Genomic DNA, 13,730 nt, shown 5'->3' with positions numbered 1-13,730 from the left:
TGTGGAGCCGGAGCAGCCGGAGCGGGCCGCGGCGTGGCCGGGTCCGGGCAAGGAGCGGAGGCCTTTGTAGCGGTCTGGCAACGTCAGGGGCGGATGGGGGTGCCTGTGGGGAGCGGCGGCGATGGTTTCTTGTGCGGCGGTCCGTGCCTGTGTGGGCAGGGCCCGCGTGGCGGTCGTCTCCGGGGGGCGTGGGGGTGCGTCTTGTGTGGGGCGGCCTGTGTGGAGCTGCGTGTGGGGGGGGTCCTGTGTGGTGGTCTGTGTATGTGTTATGTCTGTTGGGTGTGTGAGGGGGGTCTCTCGTGTGGTGGTCTCTGTGTGTGGTGGGGTCCAGCGTGGATGTCCGTATGTGTAGGTGGTGTGTCTGGGGTCCTGTGTGGCGGTGTGTGTGTGTGTGTGTGTGCGCGCGTTTGCAGCGGCATTCTGTGTGTGCGGAGGGGAGGTTTCCATGTGGCAGCCTCTGTGTTTGCGAGGAATGGACAGATACGGTAGTGGTGGCAGGCTGCGTGTAGTGGGGAGCAAAGCTTGGACTCCTGGAAGACTGCTGTAACATCACCCTATCCTCACCGTGCCCCTCTTTCTCCAGGAGCTGTGTGAGACGCCATGGCGCAAGCACTTGCCTCCCCAGGGCTGTTGTCTGATGATGATGTTGCAGCCTCCCCTGTTCTTGAATCCACAGCAACAGGGTTTGGGGCTGATGTGCGCAAGGACCTGCTGTCGGAGTTCTCTGCCATCTCTCCAAATCTGGACGGCTCCCAGCAGGTGAGGTTGGAGGTTGTCTGTCACAAACAGGGCAGTGTTTGGACTTGTGGCTGCTGCATCTCTGTACAAAGGTGTTGTGATGCAGGGCCAGCAGAGACTCTTCAGAAGAAGCTAGAACAAAATGTTGTGTTGGGGGCAGCAGTTCCTGTTATGAGCAGTGTACTATGAAGGGCTCAGTAAGGGCCTCTTAGCATGATGCCTCTTAGTGTGGTGCTTTTTCTGGGGGCTGGCTTTGGTGTCAGGTGTTTGGGTTGTTTGTCTGATTCACTAGACAAACAAAAGAAATGCTGGCGTGCCTGGAAATGCCTAAGAAAGCTTTTGGCATTGCTAAGGATTTTGGGACCGGAAAAGTGTTCATTAGTTGCTGAGTACTAGTTGGGGTAACCACCCATGTGTTCCATGCTGTGGTTCCTGTTAGTGTTCTGATGGATGGTTGTGTTCTGCCTCTCTGGCTACCTTATTTAACCTCTTCTGATTTTTGCAGGCTGTAGCTGAAGATAATAATGGAAAATTAAAGGTGTATCTGAGAGTTCGACCTCTGAAATCTACAGAAATGGAAAAAGGAGAAGACCAGGTGAGACACTGAATGAAGCAGTCTCTGAGCTGGTTGCCTGTGTGCCTGCTGGGAGATGCTATTATCCTTTGCTGTCTACGCTACGGCATCTTGTAAGCCATTGCAATTATGGGGGTTTATTTGTTCTTTAGGGCTGTGTCTGCATTGAGAATTCAGAGACTCTTCTTCTAAAAGCCCCTAAGGACTCCTTCACCATGCGGAGCACAGAACGTGGAGTGGGACAAGCAGCGCACAGATTCTCTTTCACCCAGGTAGGTAACTGGGACAAGCAATCCATCTGGAAGTTTTCTGAGCTCAAACCAGCCTTACAGCTTGAATAGCTGGCCTACTAATACACACTGATTCAAATGCACTGCTTGAACTATGTAGTCTCATATAATCCTCTCTACTTAAGTTTGTTTCTGTTGCTGTTTCCTTATTCTCTCTTTAAGCTGATCCTGACAACTTTTTTGGCAGCAAATGCCAAACTCTTGTTTTGTTCATGAGGCTCTAAATGCACTAGAAGCCGTAGTGATATCAGATGTTACTGGATTAAGCAAGTGAACAGCTTGTTTTTGAAGGGTGCTTGGACTACAGTTGCTGGTGGGTCTGTTGCTAGTGATATGGGGCTAGTGGAGGGAACAAATGACTACATAGTATCACTTGAACAACCATCAGCAGTCAAAAGATAGGAAAGATCTACCTGAGGCCAATTTTCATGTGTCTTGTTTGCAGATCTTTGGACCAGATGTGGGGCAGAAATTGTTCTTTGATGAGACAATGAAGCAGGTGGTAAAGGATGTACTGAATGGGCAGAACTGGCTGGTTTACACCTATGGCATCACCAATTCAGGGAAGACTCACACTATTCAGGGTAAGGAAAACACGGGGTGTTAATAGCTGTTTGAGGGAGTTGTCTGCTTCTACATGTGAATCCTCAGCTTGCTGTTGTTGTTCTTGCTTTAGGCAGCAATAAAGATGGGGGGATTCTGCCTCGCTCCTTAGCAGTCATCTTCAACAGTGTGGGTGACCGGCTGTACCAAGCTATGGATCTGAAGCCTTCCCTCTCCAATGAGGTGATCTGGCTAGACAGCAGGCAGGTGCGACAGGAAGAGACCAAGAAGCAGACCATGCTGCGGGGGGGTCTGTGGGAGGTAAGTGTGGCTTCTAGGAGGTTAGTGATAGGGAAAGGATGGTGTCATACTGCATACATGTTCATGTTCTTTGTTTCCTTCTAGGAGGAGCTGTTGACACCGCTCAAGAGGAGTCACAGTGCCGAATCTCAGCTCCAGGCCACTACCAGTGGCAGTTTTGACAGTGGAGTTGCTGGCCTCTCTTCATCTAGCCAGCTCACCAACCATTCAGACATCAGCCAGACAGAAGGTAAGTCTGGAAGCCTGTTCTGTACTATCTGCTTCTTGTTGGAGGATGGGGGAAGAAAGGGTGATGGCTATTTGGATGCTGTGTTGTGGGTAAGGGGGCAAAGGTGCTGTAGTCTCATGAATTTTCCCTTTGAAAGATAAGGATGTCAGGGCTGAAGAACTTTGCATGTATGTCTTGCCAACATATGAAGAATTCACCACTGTGTAATAACCAAGCCTTGTGAAATGAAAAGTTACCTGATGCCTACTTACTTCATTCAAGCGATATGGTTATTGAGCAGCTGAATGCCATGCGATGGGGATAGCTAGAAAGTGGGGTGCTAAAGTGACATGTTGCATTGAGCACTTGTGCCCAGACTTTAAAACCTAGGAACTACTGGCTGATTAGGTGTCCAGAATTATGGAGTGATTGAGGTAACAAGGACTAAAACTTCACTTAAAGTGGGAAGAGTTCATGTTTGAAATATCCTACACTTCTGGAATCAAGATTAAATATATAAGAAGGAGCATACTGGTAACAGAAACTTTAGACTGTCTCACTGGGGACAGGCATTAGTAGGTCCAAATGGGAGGAGGTATATAGAATAATTTGAGTCTGGGGTAGTCTTCCTGCTGAAGAAAGATATCTCACTCTATAGCTAAACCATTCAGGCTGGACCTGTGAAAAGCTGCAGTCATGACTTTTTTCCTTTTTTTTTTTTTTGTCTTCTCTCTTTCCCCAGAAGTGGGCCCTCACTGGGCTGACTTGGATCGCATTTCACTCACCAACACAGGAGATGTGCAGTTCTCCATCTGGGTCTCCTTCTTTGAGATTTACAATGAGTTAATCTATGACTTGTTAGAACCAGTTTTACCTGGTCAGAACCGCAAGAGGCAGACACTGCGGCTCTGTGAAGACCAGACTGGGAATCCCTATGTGAAAGGTAGATTTACCTGAAAGATATTTTAGTGGCCCGCTAGGGTGACTTGAGGACTGAGTGGGTCGGTGGCTTAGCAGTGGTGTGTTGGACAGCATGATGTCCTCTATGGCCCCTCAGAGGTCTCTAGATTACAGGAATGTTACATCTGTTAAATGTCAAGGAAATGCAATAGTGAAGTTGAGGCTGAGATAATTTTCTGCCAGTCTCCTAACTGCCTTGCCTGATGCATGCCTGGTTTTCCAGATCTGAACTGGATCAATGTCCGGGATGCCGACGAGGCCTGGAAGCTCCTGAAACTGGGTCGGAAAAACCAGAGTTTTGCTAGCACCCACATGAACCAGAACTCCAGTCGCAGGTCTGAGGAGGGAGAGGGGTTGTTTAGGCAGAAATACAATTCTGAGAGGCTTATAAAGGTTGCATTTCCTTTTTAAAATACCTGCATCCTTCTTTACAGTCACAGCATCTTCTCCATTCGGATTCTGCACTTGCAAAGAGGTCGCAGTGAGGTTGTTCCAAAAATCAGCGAGTAAGTTTCATGCTTTCTAGGATTTGGGGGTGTTCTCTGTGGACTCAACTTTCCTCTCTCTTTTGTTGTGGATCTGGGGTATGGGAATTATCTTGAGGAAGGTCTTGTTGAAAGTACTTGGAAGAAGTAAATGTTCCCACTCTTAAGTCTTGGAACTGACTGAGGAGTTTGTGAGGAGTACTGCAAAGTACAACTTGAGGTAGTTGTCAGGCTTTTTGAACCAAGGTAAATGTGAGTAACCTTGCCCTTGCAGCAGGGCTGACTTGAGTACTGCCAATGCCTGCCCCTGGGATGTAGTTGTCTGGAAATGGGTTGTCTTGGTACCTGGGAAGTGGCTGTCCTGAGAACTGGCAAATGATCTTTGAACTTGACACCGCAAAGCTCATGTTGGTGTTACCTTGTGTAACCCCTACACTTAAGGTAGGCCTTTCTGTCCAGTAATAGGCCATACACCCCAAAAGAACTTTCTGTGCCCTTATGGGGAAGCCGGGAAGGTGATCAGGGTAGGTGATCGCAGGGTGTCTTGAACTGTAAACCTGGATAGAAGACAAACCTAGTAGGTCATATGAATATCGTCTGTGTTTTCTTCAGGTTATCCCTGTGTGACCTTGCGGGGTCAGAGCGCTGCAAAGACCAGAAAAGTGGGGACCGAATGAAAGAAGCAAACAACATCAATACCTCCCTCCACACATTGGGTCGCTGCATTGCTGCCCTCCGCCAGAACCAGCAGTCCAAGTGAGTATCCACAACTCCAAATGGAGTGTGTGGGGAGGCTGTTTTGCTTTCCCATGGGCTCACTCTTTTCTCTCTCCTTAGACTGAAGCAGACTGTGGTTCCCTTCCGGGACAGCAAGTTAACCCGTGTGTTCCAGGGTTTCTTCACTGGGCGTGGGCGCTCTTGCATGATTGTCAACATTAATCAGTGTGCATCTACATATGATGAAACTCTGTATGTAGCCAAGTTCTCAGCCATTGCCAGCCAGGTAAGTAGCACACACCAGGATCATAACATGGTCAGGATACATTCTGCTTCTGTGGGAATGGGCCCCGTTCCATCACGAGGCAGACAGAATGCTTGCAAGTCTTCCCTGTGCTTCTCCAGGAGATTATTACCTTTACAGTATTTCCAGTTTCTGCTAAACTGAAAGGGTTGACAGTTTGCAGAGAAGTGCCGTGTTTAAAGACTACACAACTTCCAGGCTTTATGGACTGGTAATTATGGCCTTTTCCCCTTCAGCTCGTTCAGGCACCTCCCACAAAGCTGGGACTCCCATCCATACAATCGATCATCAAAGAGCACAACAGGCGAACCAGCCAGGGTGCAGCAGCAAAGGAAGAAGTGGAATCAGAAGAAGACAGTGGGGATGAAGCAGATGTCTCCATGTACGAAAAGGAGGTGGGTTGTGATTTGTTTTACAGCCTTTATGGATAGAGGGGCAAGAACATGACTGTTAGCTTTGGCCTGGGAGATGGGGTTGGAGCTTGGCACTATATCAAGAGATGACGGAGAACCTCAGAAGGATATGGGACCCAGGAAATTGGGAATCCATGAGGAAAATATTCCACAGTTGGTCTAAATCTGATGCACATGCTTAATTTGGAAACACTTTGTCATCTGTGGAGTAGGGACAGTACTCTGCAAGGGAAATCTAGAGATCAGAAAGCACACAAAACAGATGGCTAAATTGAGGAAAAATAACCAAACTTCCTAGATACTCAAAGCAGGCAGCTGGAATAACTGAAAGATCAAGATGAAAGTCATATACCTACAGAGACTTGAGTTGTAATGTGTCAAGGTAGCAAACTCAGGTGCAGCCCTGGGCAGCGCAGTAGAGGAAGCTGCTCTGGAGATAGCTCCATCTCATGGAAGAGGAATTAAGAGCATGCCTGGCAACTTCTCTTTCCAAGGACTAAAAGAATCTTAAACCTAGATCACCCCAGCCTACAGATATGGGATCACCTAGTTTATTCTAGGTCTTAATTCTGTTGTGCACGCAATGGAGTTTATGTCCTTCCTGCAGGACTTGTTGCGTGTAGTGGATGCTGCACGAGAACTGCTGGTGCAAGAGCGGCAGGAGAAGCTGCAACTAGAAATGCGCCTCCGTGAGGAGATCTGTAATGAGATGCTGGAGCACATGCAACAGAAGGAGCAATGGTGCAGGTACAGCTTAGGCTGATCTCCCTCCCTTTTTTCAGGGTGAGCTACAGTACCAAGAACTGCCAGACTCTGACATGTAGTTGTTTGTTCTCTTTGTAGCCAACATGTGGATGCTCAGAAGGAGCTGCTGGAGGAACTGTATGAGGATAAACTGAATAACCTGAAGGAGTCATTGACTGACTATTACCAGGAGGAGATCCAGGTTTGTTCAGGGCAATGAAATGATATCAGGAAAGGGGTACTTGAGTCCAGGAAGGTGACTTATGCAAACTGAAAGGCAATATTTTGCTTTTTCTGGTATTTTTGTGATATTTGATAGCTTGATCCACAATTTTCACTTCTTGTCTACTCCTTTATGTAGTTCACCAGGCTTTCTATTCTCAGCCCTTAAACTGGAAGCTAATGTGCAACCATTCTTATTCCTCTATTTGTTCAACATGATTCTCCCCCACCTTATTCTCTTTACTAGTGGCTTGCTTTGCACTTTTCAGATTAACACAAGTTCTGTGAATTTCTCTTCTCTTAGTTGTGATAATGGGTATGGGCCTGTCTATATTTTTCATGCCATGGCATTTTAGTGGCCTCTGGGACTTGTTGCGGACCTCTGTGAAGATGCCAACTTTCAAAAAATCCTTTGTCTTTAGGGGCTGTAAAAAAGTGGTTTAGGCTCCCAGAAAATGAAGTCACTGTTTTCACTTAAAGGACATTAAAGCCTTAGTCCAACATGTGAAAGTGTGTGATTGAGAAAGTCTCCTGGAATAAAGACATTGAACGTTTCAGAAAAGGCATGTTAAGAAAATCTTGTTGAATATTTGAACAAACTTGCTTTCTAAGGAGCGTGATGAGAAGATTGAGGAGCTCCAAGCTGCTCTGCAGGAGGCAAAGCAAAAATTGGAGAGCCTGGATACTAAGCAAAAGGACTCGGGGCAAGGCTTGCGTCGATCAAAGCGAGTGGCTACCTCAAGTGCTCTGCAACAGGACCTGGTAGATACTAAAGCCAAACTGGAGCAATGTCAAATGGAGTTAAATGCTGCAACAGCAGGTAAGGCAGTGATGCTGCACTGGTTCTGAACTATGCCCAAGCAATCCTTGTAGAGGGTTAGAGGTAACTTTTTTTTCAATAGGGTACATCAGATTCAGACATCCTGAGACCACTATTCTGAGTTGTAGACAATAAGAGTAATGTGCTGGATGGACAGGGTTTCACTTCATTTTCACATGAAAATGGACTTTAGGGCTCCCTGTTCAAATTCTAAAGTCCCTTTGCATAACTGAAAGGGAGAAGCCTGGAATGTTTGTGCATGTCTGTACAAACTCAAAGCTTTTCTCAGCCTGCCTGTGGCAGCTTGTCTTGAGGGAAGTCCTGACTTCAGAAAAACTGAAAGCTCATGAATGTACTGTTGCTCCCTACTTTTTGTCTGTTCCTAGAGTTGCGCAAGTATCAGAAATTACTGGAGCCACCTCCCTCCGCCAAACCCATTACTGTGGATGTAGACAGGAAGCTGGAGGATGGACAGAAGGTAATTCCATCTCTGCATTACAGAAAGGAACATTTGCAGGGCAGGATGATTGCCAGTTTAAACAGTGTTTGGAGCTGCTGTTTCAATTTTTTTAAACAAATGGTTGAAGTTGAAATGGGTTTGTTGAAAACAAACCCTTACTAGAGATGTGGAAGGTTGTAGTATCTGTGATCCCTGTGTACCTCACTAAGATGGGATCTTCCCTCAGTACCACATGTCTGAATTACCCTGGAGTGGCTTTGTTTGCAGAGCAATGTCAAAGCTAGCAGTTGTATTAAATGTCTTTCTTCTGTAGAATGTCAGATTGCTGCGTTCAGAATTACAAAAACTTGGGGAGTCTCTTCAGTCTGCAGAGAGGGCGTGCTGCCACAGTACAAGTGCAGGGAAACTTCGAGAAGCCCTCTGTACATGTGATGACATTCTGGCTAGACAGGTAATGTGTCTGTTTTGTTGTGGGTTGCATGGGAGGATTTAGTCTGCACTTTGCCATAATCGGCAGAATAACCTTGCAGCTGCAAATAAAAATGACTTATTCTTTAGATACATACTGTCTATTACATTAAGGGAGCTATATTGCTAATTTTTTCAATGGCAGAGTCAGACTGCATATTTAACTCTCCAAAGGAGACCCAAATTGTCCCTGTTCAGTTAACTGACAGCTGGCACTTAAAGTAGGAGAATTCAGAGGTCTCATTTCCTTACGCACTTTATCACAGTTGCTATGGCAGCATCTTTGCAGCAGGACAGATTCAGCTTTTTCCTAGCCTTACCATTCCTATGTTGTTATTGAACTGCTACACTGTTGACTGTAGAAGCTTTTATGCATAGCTGTATTTAGCACACCAGTTAATGAATTTTGGCAAAGGCAGTTTATCCAGTTTTTTGGAGTGAGGCAACTTGTAATATCTTTATATATATTGCCTTCCCTTTCTCAGGACCAAACACTGGCAGAACTACAGAACAATATGATGCTGGTAAAACTAGACCTGCGAAAGAAGGCAGCTTGTATTGCTGAACAGTACCACACTGTGCAGAAGCTCCAGGCTCCTCCAACATCTACCTTAAAGAAACGGTTCTGTGCCAACAGGGAAAACCTCCAACCTAATCAACCTCCTGGTAAAAAGCCCTTCCTGCACAACCTTCTGTCACGCTCAGCTACCCGCCCTGTTGCTGGCAGAGGGTGGCAACTTCGTTCAGTTGCTCTATGACTTTTCACAAAGAGGTCCATGCCCCACTATTACTGGAACAGGTGGCAAATCCAATATAATATCTATTTTTTTTTTGTGTGCTTTATTATTGTAGCTGCTTGAGAGCTTATGTAAACATTTTTTGATATGTATGGTTAAACTTTTAATCAATACCAAAGTGGACAAAATGACCTTTCGTAATTTAAACACTACAATGAGGAAAGTCTTTAAATATAATGTGGATGATCAAAGTTGTTTAACAAAAGGACAAGTTAAAACTGAGTCCTCATCTTCAACTATGCTGGCACATAATTCAAAAATAAGTCCACAAGATCTTCCTTGAAAGGTGTTTTCCCTTCCTTGAATTATAATCCTTTATTAAAGTATACACGTTCTAGTTCAGGGCTGTTTTCTTGGATCTTGGCTTGCAATTCTGGCTCCAAGCGTGTTACAGACATAGAACTAAGCGAAAGAAACAGTAAAATGGTTATATATATCAAGCACTTGAATGCAAAACAAGATGGATGATGCATCTGGTTAAACTTCCTGGATTGTGAAAAGAGTTTTCAGATCTTTTTTTTAACTTCTTATGAAGGAATCATACTCACAGACCAGGGGTAAAGGAATCCTTCCTTAAAAAGCAGTTATAGAGTCAAGAAATTGCTGTTGGTACTACCATGATGGCAGGAATCTACTTAGTTGATTCAGGTTGTTGCTGGTAATAAGTTACCTTCCTAAAGGTGTTTTTATTAAATATAATGTATTTGCCTATTTAACTTACTGCCTGATTTCACTCAGTTGAATAAAAGGTTTATTTTTATGAGAATCATCTCACAGTAAAGTGAATTACGCTGCCAGGTCATTTAAACAGCTGCAGTTTCTTAAATACAGTTAATGGTCTAATCTTCCTATGAAATGGAGAGTCCTGGTTAAAATCAAGAACTGTACCATACTTGCTATGCTAGTTTGTCAAGTCATCTCCAGGTAGCCTAGTGACACTTAGTTACTACAATTCTCTGTTCTATGCCAGGCAGGGAAACAGGTGGTGTCAGACTGCTTTGTTGTACTCAAACAATTGCATCTGATGAGAATTAGGTATTGTTTTCTGGAAGTCAAAAGCTACTTTAGTTGCTCAATATTTTAACAGATTCAGCTCCAGCTTTCATGGTTTAAGCTACATTTGGCATCTTGTCAAGTTTAGAAAACCACTAATAATACAAGAGGGACAGCTTAGTTGAATTTAAGAACCTGCTTGTACTACATACAGCAAATTGAGCTAACTTTATTTGTAGGTAACCCACCCAGGTTTCATTATGATTTTAGCTATAATGAATATTGTTTCTAAGACAGTTTTCAGTACCGAGCTATTTGTGTATTGATGAAAAATTCTTCATGGAAAAATATTAATCAAATTACAAATAAGCATGTATAGTCAAGTGCTGTTCTCTATAACCAGAGGAGTTTCCAGCTGAAAATAAAATGGGCTCTGACTGTAATGAAGCCATAACCTTACTGGACATGAATATATTGTTTGGACCACATTAGCCTTTTTTAATTAATCATTCCAGTGATTCTTAACTCTGTATTATCAAGCTCAAACTTCTCATCTTGAAATAGCATGGTTAAACTACTCACCCAAACCTCTTGTTCATTATTGCTAGGTAGCTGCATCTCAAGCTGCTAGGTGTATGTAAACAAATGAGCCCAAATCAACTATTGAGTAACATCGTTATTACTTTTCTGAATATTCTCATGTTTATCACACTTGTTATATGGGAATTAAGACTGTATGCTCTAGGAGGCAATGACCACTTGTTTCTGTCGTCTTGCAGTACCTTGCATGCATCCGGGAGTGTAACATTAAAGTAAGAATAATGTAACAGGAATACGTACCTTTTCTGAGGAAATAGTGCACAACACAGGGGTGTTGCAAACACGAGACTAGAGGAGACAAAAATGGGTTTACAAATATTTAGGGTGCTAAAGGACAATCCAAAACCCTTAGGCATGGCCTTCTAGGCAGAAAGCTTTTTTGTGTACAGCGAGGTAAAGTTCCATGAAGTGCTATGTAACCTTTCTTTCTCGCTGCATTATACCTTATGAAATCATTTATCTACTATGTAGTAGTAAATGCACCAATACTGTGCTTACAAATGTCTATAAAATTATCATTTGATGTGCTTTCAGTGTTTTGCATTGGTGTGCATGACAACATAAAATGCTAGACAACAGCAATGAAACTCTCCATTAACCAAGTGTTTCAAGAATTCATCAAACTATAGTATTAGATTCCAATTATTGTTTATGGAGGTAGCAGCCAAAACATCATTTCTAATCAAGCTGCTACATACCTTTTTTTTGCCACTCCCTCTCTTTCTCCCTCTGCTTTTCTTGGCAGCTTCTTCATTTCTAATGGCTTTTTTTTTAATATGGTATTATCAGTTACAGATATGGAAGTGAAGCAACTGCTGTAGCCTTGTTAACTCTCTAAACTTTTTTTCCTTTAAACAAAGTGCAAATATTGCTACTTCCTCAAAAAAACCCCTACAAATGTCTCTTAAAATAGCAGACACAATCCAAAGAAATCGCTTACCAGAATCCGACTAATCCAACCTGAATGGGAGCACTCATCCAAGGAAACCTCTGTTAAAAATAAACCGAACACAGTGAGTATGGTATCTTTTCTCCTCCCCTTCCCAGCTTCCTGGAATTCTTGTATTGTAAGAGACAGATTGCACCTAGAAGACTCTTGGACACAATGAAGGCAAAACAATTACCAGCATAGCTTAAAGTTGAGCTCCAAGTTGAGAGCCCATTCCCTTTGAAAAGTGGTTAAGAAAATTCCCAGTGATACCAATGTACACTGTTATCCTGAGTTAAGTGTCCCTTAGAAAGTATACTAGGTGGTTGACTGTTTTACTTACTGCCTGATCCTGAGTATGTGGGCTATTTCTTGGAGTCACACCAGCCCACAGTAGCTAGCAATGCAGCTAAAATTTGGAGTGGTGCTGCCATGCTTCCTAAAGGCACAGTGAATTTTGCCCAGGCATCCCTAAGAAGAGCTAGATCTGGTTCCAGTTCCTATTTCTGGTGACATCAAATGGTTTTAATTTGCAACTGGAGATTTACTTCTGTAAGCAACAGCAACTACAGCCACCCACCATAAATAAGGGAGGTGTCAAGGAAAAAAATGTAAGTAAGTCTGCCTCTCTTAGTCCTTTTTCCTGTCTTACGGTTTGCTTTGGTGTATAGGAACTTGCCCCTGTAGCAGTTTGGTACACTCCAGTTCTGCAGGAGTTTACCTTTTATTAAAGGGGAAAAAGGGTAGAAGAATAGGGGAAACAAAGCTGAGAAAGCAACACATAACCTATGGATGCATTTTTAGCATATTCCTCATTACTGTAATTTTTGCAGAACTTGAATGTATGCCAAGAAATATGATAGTTTTCTTGTAGGCCTTTAAATTATTTAGGAATCCATTCCACCCCCCCATGTTAGAATTTCAGTTGAAATTAATTACTAATGAAATAAAGCCAGACCTGTTTAAACAACACTGCTGCAATGGCCTTCTGTTGCTACAACAAAATCGGTGTCTCCAGTAAGTAGGACATACAAAACTGCTATGATAACAGGAATGATTTTAAAACAAAACAGCTAATGAGTTAAAAATCACATTACAGTGGATGATGTTTTCAAGAAAGATGATGATTTTTCTGCAAGCAGCATTTCTCAAGCTGTAGAAGTTAGAGGAGAAACTGCTGAACAAAAGATGGGCGCTACTTGAGAGTAGAAATAGAAAAAAGAAATCTAGAAAGCTCAGTAGGACAAAGCTTTGTGCTAAGGAAGGTCACAGCAGTGTAAGAGGCATGGAAAACAAGCCTGTCTGGATTAAACTTTCTCTAGAGCCTGAGGGAGAAGAAATGATGTAGAAGATTGCTTCTTCCCCACCCCCCACCCCCCCCCACCACCTGAGTCAATCTGTAATCCAGAAATTAGTGCAGGAAGAACTGTGCAATTCAGCAATAACCTGCAACAATAGATAACAAATGGAAAAAGACAGCAATAGCAAGAAGGATAAAGAGTGAATGGAGCAGTATTCTGCTGTTCTGGCATTCCACTAAACACACCTTCATTTGACTCTCAGCTGAGATAAATTCACTCAAAAGTTTTACAGTTTATATATTGGGAGAGTTCATGATGAGATGGTGTGACTGATGGAAAGGTATGTAGGATTGTGGCATTGGTGAATACCACAAGTATTTGGGAACACAATTCAAATTCTGTAGTGCAAATGACTTCAGTCTCTGAGGAGAATTAAGCGAGAGGGATGCTACGTATTGCAATGTGAGTGTGGGACCTGAGATACATAACAGAAAAGCTCCAAATATTTCATAACTGAAAAGACTGCTGGAGGGTGTCATGAGAATAATAGATAGTTTCATGCCTTGATTTATCAGAGCTCGTCATTAATCTGAGAGAGAGAGGTGGCTACTAGTACAGACTAAACATCTACTTCATGTGGTAGAATATTTTTTGCCAAGGTACTTGATCTGAGTTACAGCCTTTATTTTTCAAGAATGTTACCAGGCTGCACTAATCAAGAAAGAGGGTGAGGTAAAATACTTGACACTGGGAGGTTGATATTAAGAATTGGAGTTGCCCAGGGAACAATGTAAAACAATAAAGCCAAACTCAAATGCAGGCTCTACATCCCTACAAAGAGATA

The 13,730-nt window shown here is 43.4% G+C and overlaps 2 protein-coding genes across 5 annotated transcripts in view; one reads left to right on the top strand and one right to left on the bottom strand.

The window, feature by feature from the left end:
• Nucleotides 1–6: 6 nt before the first annotated feature.
• Nucleotides 7–9,215, top strand: KIF20A (kinesin family member 20A). 2 transcript variants are annotated; one of them, XM_049829222.1, is made up of 18 exons: nt 7–72; nt 584–1,333; nt 1,465–1,584; nt 2,048–2,186; nt 2,279–2,466; nt 2,551–2,695; nt 3,417–3,617; nt 3,858–3,969; nt 4,069–4,140; nt 4,732–4,875; nt 4,957–5,122; nt 5,377–5,535; nt 6,161–6,300; nt 6,397–6,499; nt 7,132–7,339; nt 7,726–7,817; nt 8,113–8,250; nt 8,753–9,215. In XM_049829222.1, the coding sequence occupies exons 2-18, from the start codon at nt 1,313–1,315 to the stop codon at nt 9,023–9,025; spliced, it is 2,421 nt and encodes an 806-aa protein (XP_049685179.1). In that variant the 5' UTR covers nt 7–72; nt 584–1,312; the 3' UTR covers nt 9,026–9,215. The 2 variants fall into 2 exon arrangements, with proteins under 2 accessions (XP_049685179.1, XP_049685178.1); XM_049829221.1 differs by lacking the exon at nt 7–72 and having other exon boundaries at nt 348–759; nt 1,244–1,333.
• A 122-nt stretch (nt 9,216–9,337) lies between these two features.
• The window catches only part of SFXN1 (sideroflexin 1), a 41,091-nt gene continuing 36,698 nt past the window's right edge, over nt 9,338–13,730 (bottom strand). For all 3 annotated transcript variants that reach the window (XM_049829227.1, XM_049829228.1, XM_049829226.1), the window contains exons 9-11: nt 11,598–11,647; nt 10,898–10,945; nt 9,338–9,466 (exon numbers count right to left, since the gene is read on the bottom strand). In XM_049829227.1, the coding sequence (XP_049685184.1) occupies nt 9,370–9,466; nt 10,898–10,945; nt 11,598–11,647 (195 nt within the window). In that variant the 3' untranslated portion in view covers nt 9,338–9,369. The remainder of the gene's footprint in view (nt 9,467–10,897; nt 10,946–11,597; nt 11,648–13,730) is intronic.

Source organism: Accipiter gentilis, chromosome 26, assembly GCF_929443795.1.
Source record: "Accipiter gentilis chromosome 26, bAccGen1.1, whole genome shotgun sequence".
NCBI lineage: Eukaryota > Metazoa > Chordata > Aves > Accipitriformes > Accipitridae > Astur > Astur gentilis.
The sequence above is the reverse complement of the archived record's forward strand: the minus strand, read 5'-3'. Positions and strand labels throughout refer to the sequence as shown.

Bases quoted from the DNA above. Each gene is read 5' to 3' on its own strand.
- KIF20A (XM_049829221.1), top strand. From the start codon at position 601: ATGGCGCAAGCACTTGCCTCCCCAGGGCTGTTGTCTGATGATGATGTT. The intron at 4,141-4,731 runs GTAAGTTTCATG...TGTTTTCTTCAG, and splicing joins GTTGTTCCAAAAATCAGCGA to GTTATCCCTGTGTGACCTTG. The intron at 6,301-6,396 runs GTACAGCTTAGG...TTCTCTTTGTAG, and splicing joins CAGAAGGAGCAATGGTGCAG to CCAACATGTGGATGCTCAGA.